Source organism: Scyliorhinus canicula, chromosome 3, assembly GCF_902713615.1.
Source record: "Scyliorhinus canicula chromosome 3, sScyCan1.1, whole genome shotgun sequence".
In the NCBI taxonomy this organism is placed as follows: Eukaryota; Metazoa; Chordata; class Chondrichthyes; order Carcharhiniformes; family Scyliorhinidae; genus Scyliorhinus; species Scyliorhinus canicula.
The window spans coordinates 264401236-264426171 of record NC_052148.1 but is presented as its reverse complement, the minus strand read 5'-3'; the positions used below and the strand labels follow the sequence as shown (position 1 = coordinate 264426171).

Genomic DNA, 24936 nt, shown 5'->3' with positions numbered 1-24936 from the left:
CAGTGCTAACCACTGTGCCGCACTGTGTAAGGTTGCCAAATGCTCCAAGTATTGCCCAGGGGTCTCCAGGGATTCAAGATTAATTCCCGCTGGGAATAACCCAGGGGAAAGCCATCAGGGCATTAAAAAGCAAACTGATTTTCATTGCACGCTTAATCAGTCAAAAGGATTTTGGGAGTTAGAAAAGAAACTGCTCCACTCAACTCTGAGGATCATCAGCTGGATAATGAGGAGGCTGTTGGCTGTCCAATTGGCTGTGGGAAAGCAAGCACCAGGAGAACAGGCATGTTGGATGACCAATCAGGGCAATTGGAGGGAGGAGGCCATGTGATGAAGCCACCAGGAATACATTCAGTCAGAGTTGGTAACCCGATCACCTCTCCAAATGCAACGGGGGAGGATTAAAATTTACCACGTTGTTGTGCAATTTTGTCACTACAATGTGCTTTCTTTTCATAGAATTTAGTGCAGAAGGAGGTGATTCGGCCCATTGAGTCTGCACCAACCCTTGGAAAGAGCACCCCACCCAAGCCCACACCTCCACCCTATCCCCATAACCCAGTAACCTCACCTAACCTTTTTGGACACTAAGGGCAATTTAGCACGGCCAATCCACCTAACCTGCATATCTTTGGACTGTGGGAGGAAACCGGAGCACCCGGAGGAAACCCACACACACACGGGGAGAACGTGCAGACTCCACACAGATAGTGACCCAAGCCAGGAATCGAACCTGTGACTCTGGAGCTATGAAGCAACAATGCTAACCATTGTGCTACCGTGCCGCCCCTCTACAAAATGAAGAACATTTGAATTAGAAGCAGGAGTAGGCCATTCGGCCCATCGGGCCCACTCCACCATTCAATAAGATCATGGTTGATCCGATTCTGGCCTCAACTCCATTTTCCTGTCTGCCCGCCCCCCCAACCTCCCCCCCCCCCCCCCCCCCGTAACAATCCCATACAATCACCCAACCCTCCCTGGGGTGGGGGGCATTGCCAAGATGAACAATCACCCAAGAGAAGAAATTCCTCCTCATCTCTATCTTAAATGGGACACCCCTTATTTTTAAACTGCGCCCCTAGTTCTAGATTCAGCAGATGGGACATCGGCACTGAATGTAGATTGGGGAGGCCTCAGCAGACACAACAGGCGTGCATGCTCCTGAGCAGCTCCTTCATCCATATTTCTCACACTGAACCCATCGAAGATCTCCCACAACAAAAGGGAGGAGATCCAGGTTCAGAGTGGGGGTTCCTGCAGTTGAGGAAATTCACCCCCTACAAGCAACAGGCTGCAGGACTGCCTGGAGAGGATTGGGATCATTCCTGCACCGGAGGAGAGATCAGCCTCCCTGACGAGTCAGTGAGGGGGACACATGCGATCTATAATGTTGGAGCCTATCCAGTCGGTCACTAATTCTCTTTTCTCCCCATTACAGGTACCAGCAACGAAAGGCAAAGGACATCCTCCTCTGGATGACCCAGCCCTCAGGCCACCTCAGACAAGGAAGGAGACCAAACAGCTGCTGAAGAACCATTCCTACGTTTACTTATGCTCTCCACCAAGGCAGATACCCGAACCTTGGGTGTTGTTCCTTCATTACTGTCACAATGTGTGCAATGGTGCTTTAGCTCACTGACTGGTGGACACATTATGTTAATCACAGTCCACAGCGGCCACATGTTGCCAAAGCTACTCTGCACTCCAAGTGTCAGCGTCACCCCCCTTCCGTTCCTCCTCGTCTGCGGAGACCTCGAAGTCCTCAATGTCTCCGTGGCTTAGTGTGGCCTCTGCCTTGCAGACCTACGACTCAAACCCTCAGGACCAAATCTATTAAGATGACTGACCACACCCTGCACAGTATCCTGTGAATGACCGTCATTGCCCAGAGAAGCCTTCCCCCTCCCAAGACTGGAACCAAGATATGTGTGCCAAGGAGAACCCTCTAACAAGGCCCACACAACCCCAGCTTATGTATTTTTTATGCCCCTGGCAGTGTGGCCTCAGCCCCTGGATTGTCTCTCATTCTTCCATGAATAGTTATGTAACCCCTGTACATGGGCAGTTTCCATTCTTCCACTCTGTTCCCAATTAAACGGCCGACAGTAAATGAGCTGGATCAGGAATGGTATTTCCCGACGACCGGTTTCAAACGTTGAGTCCCAGTATATCTAAACCGCCCCCAAAGCCTGCAGAACGACTCCTCGAAGATATCATCACATCTTGACACAAAACTGGAAGGTAGAATGCCCCAGTAAACCTTTCCCTGCAGAATTCCAAACAGGAAATTGGCGGAATTGGATCACAGCATGGACGGCACTGTTGCATTGTGGGCAGTGGCAACTTGACCAGATTGTAAAATTCCAAACCAATTTTCCACCGGTGGGTAGCTGACTTTTTCCAATCAATTTAGTGCTCCTGCCCCCCCCCCCTGGGCGGGTTGCCCTTCCGGAGGGTCGGTGCAGACTCGATGGGCCGAATGGCCTCCGTCTGCACTGTAGGGATTCAATGATAGCACAAGACACATTCAAAGGGAAGCCAGGTAAGTGAGTGAAGGGGGAAAGGAAGAGAAGGATCTGTGAATAAACGGAGGAGGTTTGAGTGGAACATAAACACCAGCACAGACCCATTGGGCTAAATGACTGTATCGCTGCTCTGCAACGTTTGTTTTTTTTTTGGTCGGAATGTGTTGTGCTAAAAATATCTCCAGCGTTCGCTCGCCTCATTACGGCTGGAAAATCAGAGCATTCGGGAAGAGGAATTTTAACCCTTTATTTTGAGCAAGGATTTTTCTGTTAAAGGAATAATTCCCTCACTGCATCCCGGTCATTTCCCCTCCTGGACATGTCAGGAACTCACGGAGACTGAGAGCCACACCAGGGCTCCATGAAACTTTGGGGCTGGGATCTGGGTATGTGTCCAAATCACACTGAACTCCAGTTTGTGTATCAAACTAAGCGTGGCTGAGGTTACACAAAACCCGGCTTTTAATTCCCAACCACTTGTAGCCACGCCATCGTCAATTATGGTCGTGGCCTGACATCTTGTGGCCAATATGGGTATAACATAATTCATTTTGATATTCAATAAAGCCAATACATGGGGGATAAACACGCTTCAAGTAATGTTATAATGTTGAGCTGCTGCACCACAATCAAAATTCTAGATGCAAAAGTAAACTTTGTGCGCTCAGTCTCTATGTCCCAGAACTATGAAGAATACGGTGGTTCCTGTGAAATACAATTGTTTCAATTGACTGAACAAAAAAAAAAATCATCTTGCATTTAAATATCAATTCTCATGCTCAAGGCTTCCCAAAGCACTTCACAGCAAATGAAATATATTTTAAACGTAGTCGCGGGTGTAATGTAGGAAATGTACCAGCCAATTAACGCACAGCAAGCGCTAGTTAATGACAAGAGCAATGGTTTTAGTGATTTTGGGCTGAAGGGGGAAATATCGTGTTGAACATTCACAGAATGTTTCAGCTCTCTGGGGTCTCCCTCTAACACCTCATTAAATATGTTTGCATGTCTGACAGTACAGCAATCCCTCTGGCCATAACACACCATTGCAGTGCATGGTCGTAGCTGTTGTCTTTGAGAGGAGATTGTCAAACCTGCCCTCTCAGACGGGTGTAAAGAATCCTGCCGGACGATGTCGAAGTAGATTCAATCGGTTAGCCCCTGAGGTAAGAGGCTTATCCTATGATCGGAGGCTGAGCAAATTGGGCTTGTGAGTTTAGGAGGAGGCGAGGTGATCTCGTTGAGATCTCGTTGCGGGCAGCACGGTGGCACAGTGGTTAACACTGCTGCCTCACAACGGCAGGTACCCCGGTTTGATTCCGACCTCGGATCACACTCTGTGTGGAGTTTGCATCTTCTCCCCGTGTGTGCGTGGGTTTCCTCCGGGTGCTCCGGTTTCCTCCCACAGTCCAAAGGTGTGCAGGTTAGGTGGATTGGCCGTGCTAAATTGCCCCTTAGCGTCCAAAGGTTTAGGTGGGGTTATGGGGATAGGGTGGGGGAGTGAGCCTGGGTGGGATGCTCTTTCAGAGGGTCGGTGCAGACTCAATGGGCGAATGGCCTCCTTCTGCATTGTGGGGTTTCAATGATTCTTTGAGACCTAAAGATCCTGAAGGGGCCGAAGGCAGAGTAAGTGCTAAGAGGTTGTTTCCCTTGGCCGCGGAATCTAGAACACAGAAGAGACTGATCACTTTGGACTGAGGTGAGGAGAAAGTCCTCCACTCCAGAGCGTTGCGAATCTTTGCAATTGTTTCCGTGGGCGCTGCTCATCCTTTAATCTCCTCATTTATCCTGTTTACGTGGAACATACAACCTAATCCCGGAGTCACTACTTGCCGTTGTGTCTTGGTAGGGTACCAGGAACAAACCCCGATTTACAGACAAGAAACCCCAACAACTTTAAAACTGTGAGCAAAGAATACTTCACCCCCGGGAGTGATTCCACTGACAAATAGGGAATTTGTGTACAGAAACAAACTTTATTACTAACAATGAATTAAACCCAATAGCACCCCAAAGAAAATCAGCTTTTCAATTAACGGTTAAATAGTCCTTAAATAAATAAAGGTATTTAAGCTGAGTTTCCCCTCGTTGGAGGGAGCGGCAACGGCGCCGTTACCAGCGCCTCCAGGCTCGTGCCCACACATGACGCCACCTCCATCCTCTTCCACGCTGCCCCTTCCTCGTCCATTACCCACTTACGCACCATCGCTGCGTTGGCAGCCCAATAATACCCACAGAGGTTGGGCAACGCCAGCCCCCCCTATCTCTGCCCCATTCCAAGAACACTCTTCTCACCCTCGGAGTCCCATGCGCCCACACAAATCCCGTAATACTCCTGTTGACCCGCCTAAAAAAGGCCTTCGGGATAAGGATGGGGAGGCACTGGAACAGGAACAAAAACCTCGGGAGCACCGTCATCTTAATGGACTGCACCCTCCCCGCCAGTGACAGCGGTAACATATCCCACCTCTTAAACTCCTCCTCCATCTGCTCCACCAACCTTGTGAGGTTGAGCTTGTGCAGGGCCCCCCAACTCCCAGCCACCTGGACAGCTAGGTACCTGAAGCTCTTCCCCGCCTGCTTCAGTGGGAGCCTACCAATCCCCTCCTCCTGATCCCCCAGATGCACCACAAACAACTCGCTCTTGCCCAGGTTCAACTTATACCCAGTGAAACGCCCAAATTCACTAAGAATCCTCATCACCTCCGGCATCCCCCCCCCCCCCCCCCCCCCCCACCGGGTTGGCCACATACAGCAACAGGTTGTCCGCATAAAGCGACATTCGATGCTCCTCCCCACCCCGCACCAGGCCCCTCCAGTTCCCTGACTCCCTCAATGCCATGGCCAGGGGCTCAATCGCCAACGCGAAGAGCAAGGGGGACAGGGGGCACCCCTGTCTCGTCCCCCGGTACAGCCGAAAGTACTCCGACCTCCTCCTATTTGTGGCTACACTCGCCATCGGGGCCTCGTAGAGCAGCCTCACCCAATGGATACACCCCTCCCCAAATGGATACACCACCTCCCACAGATACTCCCACTCAACCCTATCAAAAGCCTTCTCCGCATCCAATGCCACCACTATCTCCGCCTCCCCTTCCACAGCCGGCATCATAATAACGTTGAGGAGCCTTCTCACATTCGTATTCAACTGCCTTCCCTTCACAAACCCCGTCTGGTCCTCATGAATGACTCCGGGCACGCAGTACCCAATTCTTGTGGCTAGGATCTTTGCCAACAGCTCGGCATCGACATTTATCAGCGAAATCGGCCTATATGACCCACACTGCAGAGGGTCCATCTCCCGCTTCAGGATCAAGGAAATCAGCGCCCATGACATAGTTGGGGGCAAAGCCCCCCCCCCCCCCCCCCCCCCCCCCCTTGCCTCGTTAAAGGTCCGGACCAACAGGGGGCCCAACAGGTCCACATACCTTTTATAAAATTCCGCCGGAAACCCATCCGGCCCCGGCACCTTCCCCGACTGCATGCTCCCTATCCCTTTAACCAACTCCTCCAGCTCAATCGGCGCCCTCAGTCCCTCCACCTGCCCCTCCTCCACCTTCGGAAATCACAGCTTGTCCAAGAAGCGCCCCATTCCACCCCCCTCCACCGGGGGTTCCGACCGGTACAGTTCCCCATAGAAGTCCCTGAAGACCCCATTAACATCTACCCCCCTCCGCACCACCTTCCCAGCTCTATCCGTCACTCCCCCAATCTCCCTGGCCGCGTCCTGCTTTCGGAGCTGGTGTGCCAGCATCCTGCTCGCCTTCTCCCCATACTCATACACCACCCCCTGCGCTTTCCTCCACTGAGCTTCCGCCTTTCTGGTAGTCAATAGGTCGAACCTGGCCTGAAGGCTACACCTCTCCCCCAGCAATCCCTCCTCCGGAGCCTCCGCATATCTCCTATCCACCCTCACCATCTCCCCTATCAGTCTCTCCCTCTGCTCCCCCCTCTCCCTATGGGTTCGGATGGAAGTCAATTCCCCTCTAGTCACCGCCTTCAATGCCTCCCAGACCGTCCCCACTCAGACCTCTCTGTTATCGTTGGCCTCAAGGTACCTCTCGATACACCCCCGAACCCTCCCGACCACCTCCTCGTCTGCCAGCAGCCCCACCTCCAAGCGCCAGAGCGGACGTTGGTCCCTCCTTTTCCCCAGCCCGAGGTCCACCCAGTGCAGGACATGATCTGAAATGGCAATGGGAGGAGTATTCCACATCCTCCACCCTCAAAACCAGCCCCCTGCTCAGGACAAAGAATTCAATCCTCAAATAGGCCTTATGCACGTGGGAGAAAAACGAGTACTCCCTGGCCCTTGGCCTCGCAAACCCCCAGGGATTCCCCCCCAATCTGGTCCATGAATCCCCTCAACACCTTAGCCGCCGCCGGCCTCCTACCCGTCCGGGACTTGGATCGATCCAATGGGGGATCCAGTACCATGTTGAAGTCCCCCCCCCATGATCAGGCCCCCCACCTCCAGGTCCGGAATGCGGCCCAACATACGCCGCATAAACCCCGCATCGTCCAACACCACCCGCTCCCCCTGCAGCTTGCCATTCACCATCACATACCTCCCGCCACGGTCAGCCACCACATTTAACGCCTCAAACGTCACCTTCTTCCCCACCAGGATCGCCACCCCCAACTCTTCTCATCCAGCCCTGAGTGAAATACTTGGCCCACCCATCCCTTCCTCAGCCGAACCTGGTCCGCCACTTTCAGGTGTGTCTCCTGCAGCATGGCCACATCCGCCTTCAGCCCCTTCAGGTGCGCAAACACCCGGGCCCGCTTAACCGGCCCATTCAGCCCCCTCACATTCCAGGTTATCAGCTGGATCAGAGGGCTCCCTGCCCCCCTCCCCTGCCGATTAGCCATACCCCATCCCTTGCCCACCCCCGGCCAGCGTCCCCCGTTCTGCCAGTTCCCCATGGCGGCAACTCCCCCCCCTCCAGCACCCCCCGCATCCTCCAGCTCCTTCCTGACCGTTTCAGCAGTAACCCGGTACCCCTCCCCCCAGGCTAGGCCCTCCTAGCCACGCCCCTCCCTCCATAGCACTCCCGTGAGCCAGCTAACTTCTGCTGACCCCGGCGACTCCCGCCCTACCTCCGACTCCTCCCCACGTGGGACTACCCCTCCTCCATCGTGCCCGTCAACGGGTCCTCCTGTTATCCCCCTGCCCGAACCCGTCCACCAGACCCATACAGAAAAACCCATACAAAAAAGACATAACGGCATCACCCCACCCACCCTAAGGCCAACCCACATCTTACATTAAACCAAGCAAATACAAGTACATTATTATACAACATCCCCCATCTTAGACCCTCAGTTTGAGTCCAATTTCTCGGCCTGCACAAAGGCCCATGCCTCCTCCGGGGACTCAAAATAATGGTGCCCATCCTTATAGGTGACCCACAGACGCGCCGGCTGCAACATGCCAAACTTCACGCTCCATCTGTGGAGCACCGCCTTCATCCGGTTAAACCCGGCCCTCCGCTTCGCCACCCCCGCACTCTAGTCCTGGAAGATCCACACCTCTGTGTTCACCCACTTGCTGCTCCGCTCCTTCTTGGCCCACCAGAGCACACACTCACGATCCACGAACCGATGAAACCGCACCAACACCGCCCGCGGCGGCTCGTTCGGCTTGGGTCTCCTAGCCAGTATTCTGTGGGCCCCCTCTAACTCCGGGGGCCCCTGGAAGGACCCAGCCCCCATCAGCGAGTTCAACATAACAACCACATAGGCCGCCAGGTCCGACCCCTCCAGCCCCTCCGTGAGGCTCAGGATCCGCAAATTCTTCCGCCTCGCCCGGTTGTCCAGCTCCTCAAACCGCTCCTGCCACCTTTTATGGAGCGCCTCGTGCATCTCCACCTTCCCCGCCACGGCCACGACCTCATCCTCCCTTTCGGAGGCCTGCCGCTGCAGCTCCCGGATCGCAGCCCCCTGGGCTGTCTGGGTCTCCATCAGCTCTCTGGTGGTAACCTTCAGCGACTCCAGCAGCTCCATCTTAAGCTCCTGGAAGCAGCGCAGCAGAGTCGCCTGCTGCTCCTGCGCCCACTGCCTCCAGTCCTCCGGGCCTCCGCCGGCCGCCATTTTGTCTTTCTTCCCCCGCTTTTCCAGGGTTCCTTCCACCGTTTTTCTCCTTACCCCACTCCTGGTCCGGACCATAGGACCGTAGGGATCAACTCCTGTCCTCTTCCCACGTCGGGATTTGCCGATAAAGTTCCGTTGGGGGCCCTGAAAAGAGCCCCAAAGTCCGTTTTCAGCGGGAGCTGCCGAATGTGCGGCTTAGCTCCACATTGCCGCCACCGGAAGTCAGAAATGTGGAGTTGAAGCTAAAGATCAAGGCTGGAATTCTCTGGCCATCGGGATTCTCTTTTCCTGCAGTGAGCGCACCCCTGCCCACAGGTCTCCCGGCTGTGTAGGACGGCTTCAATGGGAAATCCTATTGACAAGCGGCGGGAGTAAATATTCCTGCCGCCGAGAAACACAGGGCTGGGGCACCGCATAATGAACGATGGAGCAGGCTCGATGGGCCGAATTGTCTACTCCTGCTTCCATTTTGAGTTCCAATATTCTTAGGTGCAGTAAAATACCCTGGAACACCCTTCAGTCAGGAGTGGGGCTACATTAAAAGCTAATTAGTCACCAATGCAGATAATATATTCAAAAATGCAAATATCTCAGTTCAGACCCAACTTCATCGTTGGTGCGTTGTGACTCAAATCATCTCAACTTGTATGTTACTTAATGCCTGTGATCTGGAGTCCAAGGATCAATCCCACCTCGCAGAGACACTTGCCAAGTGTGTGGTCGAAGATGCACCTTGAGGATTGGGCTCTTCAGCTCTGCCAAGGACCCACAGAACCCATGACCAGTAACACAAGAGTTTCTTCGATGGGCAATCATACTCGTAACGAGTGATCACCGTGGAAGCAGGAGTGCAGAAGACTAGAGAATTGCAAGTGATACACTTTTCGGGTGTAAAGATTATCCCAGCAACTACCAGGCAGTCAGTTTTACCTCGGTGGTGGGGAAGTTTCCACAAGCGATAATGCAGGACAAAATTAATAGACATGTTGAACTGCAAGTGTAAAGTCGCCATAGTCCCAGATGACCACAGGCTGCTTTCCTCTTGGAGGGGGTAGAGCTGAATGGTGGGGATTTAACTGTGCCCAGTAGCGACGTGAAGATAGCAACAAAAAATTGAACACAAAAGTTGTTAAGATGGTTGCAGAACCCCATGTAACGTTTGGCATTTGAACTGAAGACTCGAGTGGAATCTGCGGCCAATGTCTAATCTAATATGGGGCTGAATATCACAGTTACTTGTAGGATTCACACATCTAATTGCTTAAGGAAGGATCAGAACCTACAGATAATGGGGTTTACAGACAACTCATCTCCATGTTTCGTCAGGGGCAAAGAGGCATCGAAACACAGTGGACGTTAGACTAATGTGGAGTGGATGCCATCAATCTTTCATTTTATGGCGATGGCCCCTGATCCAAAGACCTAAGACATTAGCTGTCTCAAATCCTCAAGGTGTGAAAAGCCATCACGCATGATGTTTATCGGTCTAACACACCACCTTATTTGGAAAAGGGCTTTTGACTTGTAACAGGTCACATGGGTAAGCCATGTTTGTTGGCAGCTTTTAAAATAACTAAAGTTATCCTAAGACAGAGAGACCAACAGAAAACCATCAGATCAGCTGCAGTCAACTGCGCAGCCCAAGGTAAAAACAACTATTACCATGAACATTGGAGAAAGGCTCGCTCCAAACTATTCAAGTTCAGTCGAGAAGCAACCTCAGAGCAACTCAGCGACTGAAAGTCCTCTGCTTCTCGACAGCTTCATTCCAGCCAATACATCAACTCATCTGAGAAACTACAGGCCTGCTATGAAAGAGACAGCAATGATCCCAAATTGTCATTTTTAAAAAATCTGTATCTCATTTTTGTGTGAGCGACAGCATGTGTGTGCCAAGCAAGTGAGTGAAACATCACTGCTGGGGCAGGTGTTGAATAAATAACCTTTATTTCTGAGCTCTCGAAAAGGCTTGCTGTTGAAGTGATTCAAATTGGGACAAATGACTCATTCTGAGGGTAAGAAGGTATATACACCTCCTCTTGTTAAAGTTTCTCTTCAACAAGGGCAGCACGGTGGCCTAGTGGTTAGCACAACCGCCTCACCGCGCTGAGGTCCCAGTTTCGATCCCGGCTCTGGGTCACTGTCCGTGTGGAGTTTGCACATTCTCCCCGTGTCTGCGTGGGTTTCGCCCCCACAACCCAAAAATGTGCAGAGTAGGTGGATTGGCCACGCTAAATTGCCCCTTAATTGGAAAAAATAATTGGGTAATCTAAATTTAAAAAAAAAAGTTTCTCTTCAACAGCTATCTGAAAAAAAGGTAAATTGGGCTCGGACAGTATTGTCACATCAGTCACCCATGGAACATTCATCCCCAGATTCAGTTCTACTACCATTAAGAGAGCCAAATCCCAAGGCAGGCAAATAACGGAGTGTTATTGCAGGCCCACAAATTTCTGCGTTGGCCTATTCACCGGAATACCTCTTATAAAACCAATACATTCACAATGTTTCATAGTTCCGTGCACCTACCATGCTGTTCATCTTGGAGGACGACGAGCCCGCTCTTTGCCCCTCGAGACTGTGCAATTCTTCCACCCGCCCATCTCGGACTCCGTGGCTCATCCGCCGTCCAGACGTGCCCTCGGAGGATGACCTCAGGCGCCTCTCCACCCACTTTTCCTCGTGACGGGGGCTGAAATTCCTGTTCACAGTCACTGCAAAGATTCAACCAAACAGAACAGCCGTCATCTCAACACGCGTGCTCGTTACAGATTGCAGGGTCACAGAAACACCAGGGAAAGCTTTCAAATGAGACAAGGGAGTGAGTCAGACTGCGGCCTCCATTAGTCAGCTGGAACTTGGCAAAGAGGCACATGGGTCAAGATATATCAAGCGAGGGCAGCTACAGATGATCGATTATGGTAGGCATTTTGGGAGTTCAAACATAGAGGGGAAATATACCGTAAATGGTAAAACTCTTAAGAATATAGAAAGTCAGAGAGAGCTGGGCGTACAGGTCCACAGACCTTTGAAGGTGGCAACACAAGGTAGTCAAAAAAGCTTGCGGAATGCTTGCCTTCATTGGATGGAGTATCGAGTATATAAACTGGCAAGTTATGCTCCAGTTGTATAGAACCATGGCAAGGCCGCAATTGGAGTATTGCGCTCAATTCTGGTTGCCACACTACCAGAAGGATGTGGAGACTTTGGAGAGGGTGCAGAGGAGGTTTACCAGGATGTTGCCTGGACTGGAGGGTATTAGCTATGTGGAGAGGCTGAATAGACTCGGACTGTTTTCATTTGGAAGACGGTGGTTGAGGGGGTGACCTGGTAGAGGTCTAAAGATTATGAGCGGCATGGATAGAGTGGACTCTTTCCCAGGGTGGAGGGGTCAGTCACCATGGGGTATTATAGGTTTAAGGTCCTTGGGGCAACGTTTAGAGGAGATGTGTAAGGCTGTTTTTTTACGTAGAGGGTGCTGAGTGCCTGGAACGCGTTGCCAGGGGAAGTTGTGGAAGCAGATACAACAGATTCAAAAGGCATCTTGACAAACTCACGGATAGAATGGGTAAAGAGGTATATGGCATAAGAAAATGCTGAGGGTTTTGGCCAAGGTTGGTATCATGACCGGTACAGGCTTGGAGGGCCGAAGGGCCTGTTCCTGTGCTGTATTGTTCTTTATTCTTTGATTGTGAATCCAATCAATCCAGTAGGGAACTCTTTAAACTTTTACCCTCCATTACAATAGCACTAATTCTGACATCAGTAATCACCAGAATATTAAAGACCTGTGCCCTGTTTGTGAAATTAATTTACATTCTAATACATTTTCCATCTTATTCGACCCATATTTTCTTTTAAGTATGGTACGGCCCGGGTGAGAAGGGGTGAACTGGCTCCCCTCTGTTTAAACTTTCTTGTGACCAACCGAGGAGTTGAAGTTTCTTTGTTCTGAGGATATGCCTATTCCAAATCGAAACGTGTTTCACAATTTAAGCTGTGAGAAATCACGTGCCAATTAAACAGGAATTTCTTGCGCCAACGAAAGAGCAACTTAAGCCGAGGAAAACAAGTGAAAATGTGATGTAAAACATTCAACCGTAACGCAATCGTGCACATGTACATACACACACACACACACACCAGAAATAAGGGGAGCTAGAGACCAATTTAAAAAAGGGTTTAAAAAAAAACACAGTTAAATGTCCTTTGATTGTCCTTCAGTCAAAGATTTTAAATGCTCCGGCCGATTTAGGTTAGCTGGTTTCTTGGATGAAGTTGCATAATAATAATCTTTATTATAATCTTTATCAGTGTCACAAGTAGACTTACGTTAACACTGCAGTGAAGTTACTGTGAAAAGCCCCTAGTTGCCACACTCCGGCGCCTGTTCGGGTACACAGAGGGAGAATTCAGAATGTCCAATTCTTGTAACAAAACGTCTTTTGGGACTGTATGTAGAAGCCACATGTAGAAGACTTTGCAATTATTATGAGATTTTGGTTTACTGGTGGATTTCTACAGGTCTGTCTTCTCCAATGAGGTGATATGCTTATCCCAAAGGAGGGATAACAGCCTTCAGCCTTTTCCTCTGCTGAAAACTTCCTTCACACTGGATGTGCCACGTGCAATCGCGCTCAAGTGTTTTGGGCAGGTATGCCTTGAAATACTTCACCCATTGTGTATTTCCAAGAGGTTTTAGGTGGGGCTATCTAAGGCAGCCATTGTTTCAACATCCAGTATTTTGTATTTTTAATATCCCTTCCTTGGGCAGTTACGCGTTTTAAGCCGGTTGCATCATAAACTGTTTGACGCCTGGCACAGTTCTCGTTTTTGGCCTCACCCTCTATTCACTGGCCTCATTTCGCTTGAGCGAGAGCGTAAGGAGGCTGGAGAATTGCACCCCAAGTGTTACCGCCGGGCTGAATAGAATGCGAGTCACTTTTCCATTGAGGACGCTATTCGTTCTGAGATTCAGGATTTGCAAATGAGCTTACACTCTGTCGGAGTGGGGCGCAAACTTGGATAACACCTCCAGCGAGGGACTGGACATGGCTACGTCATCAGCGCTGAGCGCAAATCATAATTTTTATCCAGTGCACGCTATTCCCCGCCAGATTGCAATTCTCACTGCCAGCAGCAGGAAGCAGAGAATGCAGCCCAGAGGTGACATTCCTAAACAAGGAGTGGTTAGGATTCGAAATGCACTGCCCAAGACGGTGATGGATATTAATGAATGGGATAAATACACCCTGACTTCAGTGGTAATGAAGTGCTTCGAGAGGTTGGTCATTAAGTGCATCACCTCAATACTCCCAGAATGCCTTGACCCACTGCAATTCGCATACCGCTGCAACTGGTCTACAGCAGACGGCATCTCCCTGGTCCTACACTCATCCCTGGAGCATATCGACAACAAGGACTCCTGCATCAGAATCCTATTTATTGACTACAGCTTTGCCTTCAACACCATAATTCCTGCCAAGCTCATATCAAAGCTCCAAAACCTAGGACTTGGCTCCTCACTCTGCAACTGGATCCTCGACTTTCTGACCCACAGATCACAATCAGTAAGAATAAACAACAACACCTCCGCCACAATAGTCCTCAATACCAGGGCCCCACAAGGCTGCGTACTTAGCCCCCACTCTACTCCCTGTACACACACAACTGCGTGGTAAAATTTGGTTCCAACTCCATCTACAAGTTTGCTGACGATATGACCATAGTGGGCCGGATCTCGAATAACGACGAGTCAGAATACAGGAGGGAGATAGAGAACCTAATGGAGTGGTGCAGCGACAACAATCTCTTCCTTAATGCCAGCAAAACTTATGAGCTGGCCATTGACTTCAGGAGACAAAGTACTGTACACACCCCTGTCAGCATCAACGGAGCGGAGATGGAGATGGTTAGCAGTTTCAAATTCAGAGGGGTACACATCACCAAAAATCTGTCCACCCACGTCGACACTACCAACAAGAAATCACAACAGTGCCTATACTTCCTCAGGGAACTAAGGAAATTCTGCATGTCCACTGTTATAACCTGCCGGCTTACCACTGGCTGGGGACTATTGGCAATCCCACAATCCTGAGAGAGTATGAGCTTCCCCAGTGAGGGGTGCGGAGAAATCATTCGCAGATTCCCTGCATAAATAGAACTGGTCAGTTTGGAGCTGGAGAGGAGTGAGTAGCAAGGGATGTTGCGGCTGCTGTTGTGTGTATATATGTTATTGTAAATAAATGTTATTTCTTTCTGTCCTTCAGCTCATTCTGGATTCTTCGTGGCCCTCACAAACTGGCGACGAGGTTAAAGTCGATAGGTATCTACGCTGCTGAAGCCACCTCCCTGGATTTTTGTTGGATACAGGTTGGAAGTTGTTTTTCTGTTACACCATGCCTCCGTATGGACGTTTGGATGTTTTTGATGCTACGCTGGAAAGCTGGAACCAGTATGCTCAACAGATGCGTTACTATTTCCGGGCAAACAACATCACCAAAAACAAGCGCCAGGTGGTAATTTTGCTCACCGCCTGCGGCCTGCATACGTTTGGGGTGATTAGGAGCCTTATGTACACAGCTGCACCGGACACCAAGGCATTTGATGAACTTGTGAATTTATTGGGACAACATTTTAACCCAACCCCGTCCATGATAGTCCAACGTTACCGGTTTAATACCATTGAGAAGACCCCAGGAGAAGCCCTTGCAGCGTTTCTAACCAGGCTACGCAGGATTGCAGAGTACTGTGACTATGGTGAGACCTTGTCAGCAATGTTATGCGACCGTTTGCTTTGTGGTATTAACAATGCGGCCACCCAGAGAAAGTTGTTAGCTGAGCCAACATTGACTTTTCAACAGGCCATTCAAATAGTATTGTCCCGAAAGAGCACAGAACGGGGAGTGTAGGAGCTACAGGGAATGGAGATGTACGCTTTGGGGCGCAACCCCTTATGTCTAAAAGTGTCCCCCCGCACCCCTGCGGTACCTTGGGCAAGGCAGCGTCCAGATCGACACCAGTGGCTGCCGGACGTTCCTCCCCAAAGGTAGCCTTCTCCAGAACCAATGGATGAGGAGCCACGTCAGTGTCGGACTTGTGGGCGCCGACCCCGTCGTGGACGCCGGTCCTGGGGGCGCCATCGTTCAGAAAGAAGCTGGGGCCAGCCCAGGGGCCGTATCTGCCATTTGGATGAACCTGTGGCGACTACTCCCGAGGACGTGGAGACGGAGGACGACTGCCTGCAGCTGCATTGTATGGCAGCTCCCCGTGTGGCCCCCATTAAGGTGACAGTCGGGGTCAATGGTCGCCCGATTGAGATATAGTTGGACACGGGCACAGTCGTCTCCGTGATCGCCCAGAGGACATTCGACCGCATCAAGCAGGGTATACAGACCCTTACATTAACCGACACACAGGCCAGGTTGGCCACCCACACGGGGGACCCATTGGACATTGCAGCAATACGATGACCCCTGGTGTTTATGGACGCCAGGAGGGGCGTTTCCCACTTATCGTGGTGCGCAGCCACAGGCCCAGCCTGTTGGGTCGGGACTGGTTGCGCCATTTGCGGCTGTAGTGGCAGCACATCCTCCAAACAGGTTCTGGAGGGTTGACGGAGGTACTAGGACGGTACCCAGATGTATTCCAGCCCGGTTTGGGGAAAATGAAAGGCGCCTTAGGCTGTATCCGAGTCGAACCAGGAGCCACGCTGCGCTATTTCCGGATGCGCCCGGTGCCTTACGCCTTGCTCGAGAAGGTAGAAGGGGAGCTCACTCGTTTGGAGTCCTTGCGCATTATCAGGCCCGTCCGTTTCGCTGACTAGGCAACACCAATTGTACCTGTAATGAAGCCAGATGCCACAGTTCGCTTGCGTGGCGATTATAAACTTACAGTGAATACGGCTTCCCAGCTCGACCGATATCAAATGCCTCACATAGAGGATCTCTACGCGAAGCTTGTAGGCGGACTCTCGTTCACGAAATTAGATATGAGTCACGCCTACTTACAGGCGGAGCTGGACCCTGCCTCCCGGCCATATTTAACTATTACTACACACCGGTGCCTATATGAATATACACGGTTGCCCTTTGGGGTATCCTCTGCCTGCGCTATTTTTCAAGGCGTTATGGAGGGCATCTTGAGAGGTTTACCGCGTGTCGCTGTCTTCTTAGACGACATTTTGATTACAGGGACATCAAAGCAGGAACATTTGGAAAATTTGGAGGCTGTCCTTAGACGCTTTTCAGAGTCTGGAGTCTGTTTACGTCGCACAAAGTGCATCTTTCAGGCGAAGGAAGTAGTCTACCTGGGTTATCGGGTGGACCACGAAGGTTTGCACCCCGTCGCAGAGAAGGTGCGCGCGATTCAATAGGCCCCCGCCCCGACTGACAATTTGCATCTTCGTTTGTTTCTCAGCCTTATAAACTATTCCGGAAAGTTCCTCCCCAATCTGACAACTACGCTGGCCCCGTTGCACCTTCTGATAAAGAAGAATCACACCTGGGCTTGGGGTCAGCCGCAAGAAACCACTTTCCGGCGGGTAAAACGACAATTGTTGTTGTCTGGGTTACTAACCCACTATGATCCTGGAAAGCCTGTGCTCATCACGTGTGATGCATCCCCGTATGGTATTGGGGCCGTCCTGTCCCACAAGATGGAGAACGGGGCCAAGCGGCCGATAGCTTTCGCCTCCTGCACATTGACTGCAGCGGAAAAGTAGTATGCGCAGATCGAGAAGGAGGGCCTGGCGGTGGTCTTTGTGATGAAACGCTTCCACCAGTATGTGTATGGCCGCCACTTCACTATCATGACTGTTCATAAGCCTCTGCTGGGACTTTTCCGAGAGGATAAGCCAATACCACCCATTGCTTCCGCACGGATCCAGCGCTGGGCTTTGTTGCTCGCTGCCTACAAGTATTCTCTGGAGCACAAACCAGGGGCGAGATTCTCCCCTACCCGGCGGGACGGGGGGTCCCGGCGTAGCGGAGTGGCGCCAACCACTCCGGCGCGGGCCTCCCCAAAGGTGCTGAATTCTCTGCACCTTTGGAGGCTAGGTCCGCGCCGGAGCGGTTGGCACCACGCCGACTGGTGCAAAAACCGGCACCAGCGGCCTTTCAGGCCTGCCGTCCGGCAGCGGGGCTGGCCTAAAGGCTTTCGCCGGTTTGTGCATGCACCGGCGGTGACGTCAGCGGCCAGCTGCTGCTGACGTCACCACCGGCGCATGCACGCTGTGGGTTTCTCTTCCGCTTCCGCCATTGCGGAGGCCGTGGCGGCGGCGATGGGGAAAGAGTGCCCCCAGGGCACTGGCCCGCCCCCTGATCGGAGGGCCCCGATCGCGGGCCTGGCCACCGTGGGGGCATCCCCCGGGGTCCGATCACCCCGCCCCCCCCCCCCCCCCCCCAGGACCCCGGGGGCCCAGTCGCGCCGCCGATCCTGCCGCCACCAGAGGTAGTTCAAACCTCGGCAGCGAGAAAGGCCTCCCAGCGGTGGGACTTCTGCCCATCCGGGCCGGAGAATCGGCGCAGGGGCCTCGCCGATCGGAGTGGCGTGAATCCTGCCCCCGCCACTTCCCGGGTGGCGGAGAATCTCTGCCACAGCGTGGGCGGGATTTTCGGCGGCCCCAGGCGATTCTCCGACCCTGCTGGGGGTCGGAGAATTTCGCCCCAGGAACCCAGACAGCAAATGCCGACGCACTGAGCCGATTGCCTTTATCGACCGGCCCCATGTCGACCCCCACAACCGGTGAGGTGGTTGCAACCCTAAATTTTGCGGACTCCTTGCCTGTCATGGCATCACAGATCCGTGAGTGGCCACAGACGGGGCCAGTCCTGTCAAAGGTTTGGCACATAGTCCTGTATGGTGGGCAGCCGAGACAGCTCCCAGGCGAGCTACAGGCATTTTCCTCCAAGCTGTCAGAATTTAGCGGGGAAGACGGTATCCTCTTCTGGGGGACGCGTCTGATTGTCCCGGAAAAAGGACAAGAGCTGACACTAAGGGACTTGTACAATGGGCATACGGGTGTGACCAAAATGAAAATGTTGGCCCGGAGTTATGTCTGGTGGCCAGGCCTCGACACCGGGATTGAAAAGGTGGCCCAAAACTGCTCCATTTGCCAGGAGCATCAGAACCTTCCATCAGCCGCGCCCCTACATCACTGGGAATGGCCAGGGTGGCTTTGGGCGCACTTGCATGTGGATTTCGCCGGCTCTTTCCAAGGATCCATGTTCCTTCTTTTAATCAATGCCCAGTCTAAATGGTTAGAGGTGCATAAGATGGTAGGCACAACATCCTGCGTACAATCGTGAAGATGCGTTTGTCTTTCAGTATGCATGTCCTCCCCGAGGTGCTGGTCACGGACAATGGCACTCCGTTCACAAGTGAGGAGTTTGCGAGGTTCATGAAGATGAATGGCATACGCCATATCCGCACCAGTCCATACCACCTGACTTCCAATAGGCTGGTGGAGCACGCAGTGCAGACATTCAAACGAGGCCTAAAGAAGCAGTCTTCCGGGTCTATGGACACGAGACTGGCTCGTGTTTTGTTTTCATACAGGAAAACTCCACATGCGGTGACTGGGGTAGCTCCCACGGAACTCCGAATGGAACGGAGACTTCGCACCCACCTTAGCGTGGTTTTCCCTGACATTGGCGCAAAAGTACGCCGCACTCAAGAATGGCAGGGACATGGTTTTTCTTGGCATCGTCCGATTCGGGAATTTGCGCCTGGTGACCCAGTGTTCGTTTGAAATTTTGCTAGTGGAGCCCAGTGGGTCCCTGGCATTATCTTTTGCCAAACGGGCCCTATCTCTTACCAGGTGCAAGCCCAGGGTCGTCTCCAGCGCAAGCATGTAGACCACATTTGGTCCAGAAGATCATTTCTTCCAAAGATTTCCCACCCCCGGAGCTCATTTCGCAGAGATCAGACACAGTGGAGAGTATTCCACACAATCTTCCTCTGGTGCTGCATTCAAAGCCTGCACGGGTCGTTGAAGAACCGCGTGGAGATAGAGACGCCGAGATGACGGATGCAGCGGACTCCGATTCCAAGATGGAGACACAGGACGCCTCAGAGGGGGAATCCTCGGGCCCACGGGCCGCGGATGTACAACCGTTACACCGTTCATCACGGAAGTGCCATTCTCCGTCTCGTTACACGCCGCCCGATCCAGCACCTCGTGCAAATGGTGTCCGGCCTGCGGCAAAACGAGCCCGACGCCTCCCTTCACCAGGGTCTTTGGTGTATTCCTTGGACTTTGGGGGGGGGGGGGGGGATGTTATAACCTGCCTGCTTACCACTGGCTGGGAACTAATGGCAATCCCACAATCCTTAGTGAGAATGAGCTTCCCCAGTGAGGCGGGGGGGGGGGGGGGGGAGAGAAATCATGAGCAGATTCCCTGCATTAATAGAGCTGGCCACTTTGGAACCAGCTGGAGAGGAGTGAGCAGCAAGAGAGTTGCTGCTGCTGTTGTGTGTGTACATATATATGTTATTGTAAATAAATGTTATTTCTTTCTATCCTTCAACTAGTGCTGGATTTTTCGTGGCCCTCACAAAATCCAGATTAATTCTTACCAGCTTTTACAGGTGCGCCATAAGAAGCATCCTATCTGGCTGCATCACAGCCGGGTAAGGCAACTGTTTAGCCCAAGACCGCAAGGAACTTCAGGGAGTCGTGAACACAGCCCGGTCCATCGCACGAACCTGCCTCCCATCCACTGACTCCATCTACACCTCTCGCTGCCTGGGGAAAGCGGGCAGCATAATCAAAGACCCCTCCCACCCTACTCACTCTTCCAACTTCTTCCATCGGGCAGGAGATACAGAAGTCTGAGAACACGCACGAACAGACTCAAAAACAGCTTCTTCCCCACTGTCACCAGACTCCTAAATGACCCTCTTATGGACTGACCCGATTAACACTACACCCTGTATGCTTCATCTGATGCCGGTGATATGTAGTTACATCAGGGGTGGGAAAACTAGGCCCGCGGCCGCCAAAGGTCTTTATGCAGCCCACCAAAATCAAGTCATAAAAAAAAAAAAATTTTTTTTTTTTATAAGGTTAATGTGGGGGCTGTTGGGTTACTGGTATAGGGTGGATACGTTGACTTGAGTAGGGTGATCATTGCTCGGCACAACATCGAGGGCCGAAGGGCCTGTTCTGTTCTATGTTCTATATGAGGTGCCCAGAATCATAACCGGGTGAAGCGCCATTTTTGAAAAGTAGAGATAAAGAGGGCTAAAGGCAGGATGCCGCCGGGGGAAGCGCTGAGGTATATGCCGCATGCTAATTGGTTACAACCGGGACTATTAATACTATGCGGCCCTTTAAAATTGTGAATTTCTGAATGTGGCCCTTGCACGGAAAAGTTTGCCCACCTCTGAGTTACATTGTGCTGCCCTATTATGTATTTTCTTTTCTTTTCTTTTCATGTACTTAATGATCTGTTGAGTTGCTCGCAGAAAAATACTTTTCACTGTACCTCGGTACACATGACAATAAACAAAATCCAATCCAACAAAATCCAATCCAAGGATAAAAAACATGCAGGGCTACGGGAATGCAGCGGTGGACTGGAACTAATTGGATTGCTCTCTGTAGCAGCCAACACAGATTTGATGGGCAGAATGGCCATCTGCTGTGCTGTGCGACTCTATAATTCAAAGCTATGACTTCCATTTTAGAATCTCGTTATCCCTGAAGCAGTCTGTTCCCATAATCAGACAACAAAGTACAACAGAGGCGTGATCCTTATTTTGATACGGATCAAAAACCATTCTTTTGTCATAATTTAGTTTTCGGCTTCCACTGACAAACACTGGGAAGTTCATTTCCAATGTGTTCAGTTGCTAATTGAAACTCTGCGTGTTTAAATACAATTACACTGCTGCCTCTTGGCCGAGGTGCCGGGTTCGATCCCAGCCCCGGGTCACTGTCCATGTGGAGTTTGCACATTCTTCCCGTGTCTGCGTGGGTCTCACCCCCACAACCCAAAGATGTGCAAGGTAGGTGGATTAGCCATGCTAAATTGTCCCTTGAACGTAAAAATATAATTGGGTACTCTAAAAAAAAAAAAAAAAAAAAAAAATTTTTTAATTAAATGAGGTTCACGGTGGGCCAGTGGTGTTTAATTATTTGACACAACCCAAGGTTTGTGCCTCTGGAAATGTCACTGAGAGGTGCAACCAGGCGCAGTTACTTCTGGAACTAAAGCCATGACAATCGGCACCTACATTAAAAACAAAAACTCCTTTTCTTTCTACTTTCAAATCCGAGTCGATCAGATGTGCGGAGCTCCAGCATGTTTTGCTTTGGTTTTGGGTATTCTGTAGTGAAACAAAAAATATTCCAAACACATAATCTAAAGGCCGAGACTTCAGTGCAGTGTGGAGTGGGTGGAGCATTGTTATCATTGAATTTACAGTGCCGAAGGAGGCCATTCGGCCCATCGAGTCTGCACCGGCTCTTGGAAAGAGCACCCTACCCAAGGTCAACACCTCCACCTTATCCCCATAACCCAGTAACCCCACCCAACACTAAGGGCAATTTTGGACACTAAGGGCAATTTATCACGGCCAATCCACCCAACCTGCACATCTTTGGACTGTGGGAGGAAACCGGAGCACCCGGAGGAAACCCACACACACACGGGGAGGATGTGCAGACTCCACACAGACAGTGACCCAAGCCGGAATCGAACCTGGGACCCTGGAGCTGTGAAGCAATTGTGCTATCCACAAGGCTACCGTGCTGCCCTCATAAAGAAATGAAGGAAGACTACTACTGTTGAAGATGTCCTCTGTCAGATTGCATGCGATGAAGAGAAATGGGAAGCATGCCATTCTTCTGCCCAACCAGTCCATCCTTGTGCTTGTGCTCCACTCGAGTCTCTTCCCGTTTTTGCTCAGATAAATGTTACCATTTTAACACTCTATTCCCTTCTCTCGCTTATCCTTTTTTAGTGTCCCCTCAACTGCATCTATACTATTCACTTCAATCACTCTCTGTGGCAGTGAGTTCCACATTCTTACTGCCCTTTGGATAAAGAAGTTGCTTCTAAACTCCCATTGGCTTTCTTGCTGACCATCCTATATTGATGGTCTCGAGTTCTGCTCTTCCCTACGAGAAAACATTTTCTCTGGATCCACTCAATCAAAACCTTTCGTTTAGCAAATGCCTCGAGTGCCGAGCTTTGATTTGATTGGGTGTGATTTATTGTCCCATGTATCGAAGTACAGTGAAAAGTATTTTCCTACGGCTGAGGGAACGTACACAGTACGTACACAGTAGACAAAAAGAATAATCAACAGAGAACATTGACAGCTGCACGTAAAACGTCCAATGGAAATAGTCAAAGCAGAGCATGGGGTTCTCCCAGTGCCGTGGCCAATGTCCAGCTGGCGCATGGTTAGCACTCTGGGTCAACCTACGTCACATCAACCGTAAAAGTTTAAGAAGGCAGCTCACCATCACATTCTCAGGGCAACATTCTAGCCAGTGATGCTCACATCCCATGAACGCATTGAAAAAATTCCTTCAAACGCCAGCAAAACAGGTTAACTGGCCAGGATTCTCACTGCTGTCTGCGGACACTTGCTGTGCACAATTGAGCTTCCATGTTGGTCCGCACAACAGCAGTTCTGACACCTCAAAATTGCTTCAATGGTGACAGCTTTCTTTGGGAAAAAAAAGTGCTTAATCAAGACATGGCCATCAATCATCCATGGATCAAAAATGTAACGGAAAGAATAAAAGGGAATAAATGAGGAAATAGGCAGGGAATAAACAAGGAGGAACAGGGATGATACTTACAATAAATATAAAGCTAGGCAGTGCATCTTGCTGAAACCTATTATATCGCCACTTTAGCTGTTGGTTAGTCTGTCATGACTGAGTTTCCGATCTCATGCATTTCATTTTAACTAAGTTCCACCTCGTGGACTGAACAACCAAGTACTCCTCGACTACTTATTCACGGGTCCTATTAGCTTGATCAAGGCAGATGCAAGAGATCACAAGCTTCCTGCCTGCTGTACTGATGATGAAAACAGTGTAGTTATACTTTCAAGCCTTCATCATCTGATGGACAAAAAAAGTAACATTCCTTCTCTCTCACTCCTCAATCAGTCTATTTTATTTAAATATATATTACCGACATACACAGAATATAAATTCACGTCCTTCTATGATCATTGTCTTCCTCTCTTGTTGCCAGTTCTCAAATACAATGGTCTTCGGTAGAATCATAGAACCTCTAGAGTACAGAAGGAGGCAATTCGACCCACCCAGTCTGCACCGACCCTCCGAAAGAGCACCATAACTACACCCACGGCCCCTCCCCATACCCATGATGCACCTAACCATTGGATACTATGGGGCAATTTTGCATGGCTAATCCACCTAACCTGTACATCTTTGGACTGTGGGAGGAAACCGGAGCACCCAAGGAAACCCACGCACACACGGGGAGAACGTGCAGACTCCACACAGACCGGAATTGAACCCTGGCCCTTGATGCCGTGAGGCAGCAGTGCTAACCACTGTGCCACCGTGCCGCCGCACTCTTCTTCATTCTCGCATCTTCGTCGTCTTAAAATGTAGACTCGTCACAATCATCTCCTCTAAATTGTTCCTTTCATGGTCTTCAAAATCTGTCCCCATTTCCATCTCTTGACCTATCTTCCCCCATACAATCCTTAACGGGAACCTGGGGCGAAATTCTCTGCAGACCGTTGTAACGCCGATTTCCGGCGAACAGAATTGGAGTAGATGACTCCGGCATGGGGGCCTTCTTTTAGGCGGCGATTCTCCGTTCCCGGAGGGGCCAGCAGCTGACTGACGCGATACGCGTCAGTTTCACCAGCTGCGGAAGTGGTGAGACCCGGCGTTTTTTGGAGGAGGAGGAGGAGGAGAGAGACTGACCCGGCGTTTTGGGGGGGGGAGGTGGAGAGAGACAGACCCGGCATTTGGGGGGGGGGGGGGGGGGGGGGGGGGGGGGAGGAGAGAGACAGACCCGGCATTTGGGGGGGGGGGGGAGGAGAGAGACAGATCCGGCATTTGGGGGGGGGGGGAGGAGAGAGACAGACCCGGCATTTGAAGGGGGGGGGTCCCGGCATTTGGGGGGGGGGGGGTTCCGGCATTTGGGGGGGGGGTTCCGGCATTTGGGGGGGGGGGTGGGGGGGGGGGGGGGGGGGGTGGGAGTGGGGGGGGGGGGGGGGAGGGGGGGGGGTGGGGGGGTAGGGGGGGGGGGGGGGGGGGGGGGGGGGGGAGACCCGCGGACGCTCGAGTAAGGGGGGGGGGGGGGGGGGT

At 51.4% G+C, this 24936-nt stretch overlaps 1 protein-coding gene across 1 annotated transcript in view; it reads right to left on the bottom strand.

Annotated features, from left to right (window-relative positions):
* ccser1 (coiled-coil serine-rich protein 1) overlaps positions 1-24936 on the bottom strand; it is a 1211351-nt gene that overhangs the window by 1068044 nt on the left and 118371 nt on the right. Inside the window, 1 exon segment of the mRNA XM_038792749.1 lies at positions 11151-11335. Within this exon segment, the coding sequence (XP_038648677.1) occupies positions 11151-11335 (185 nt within the window).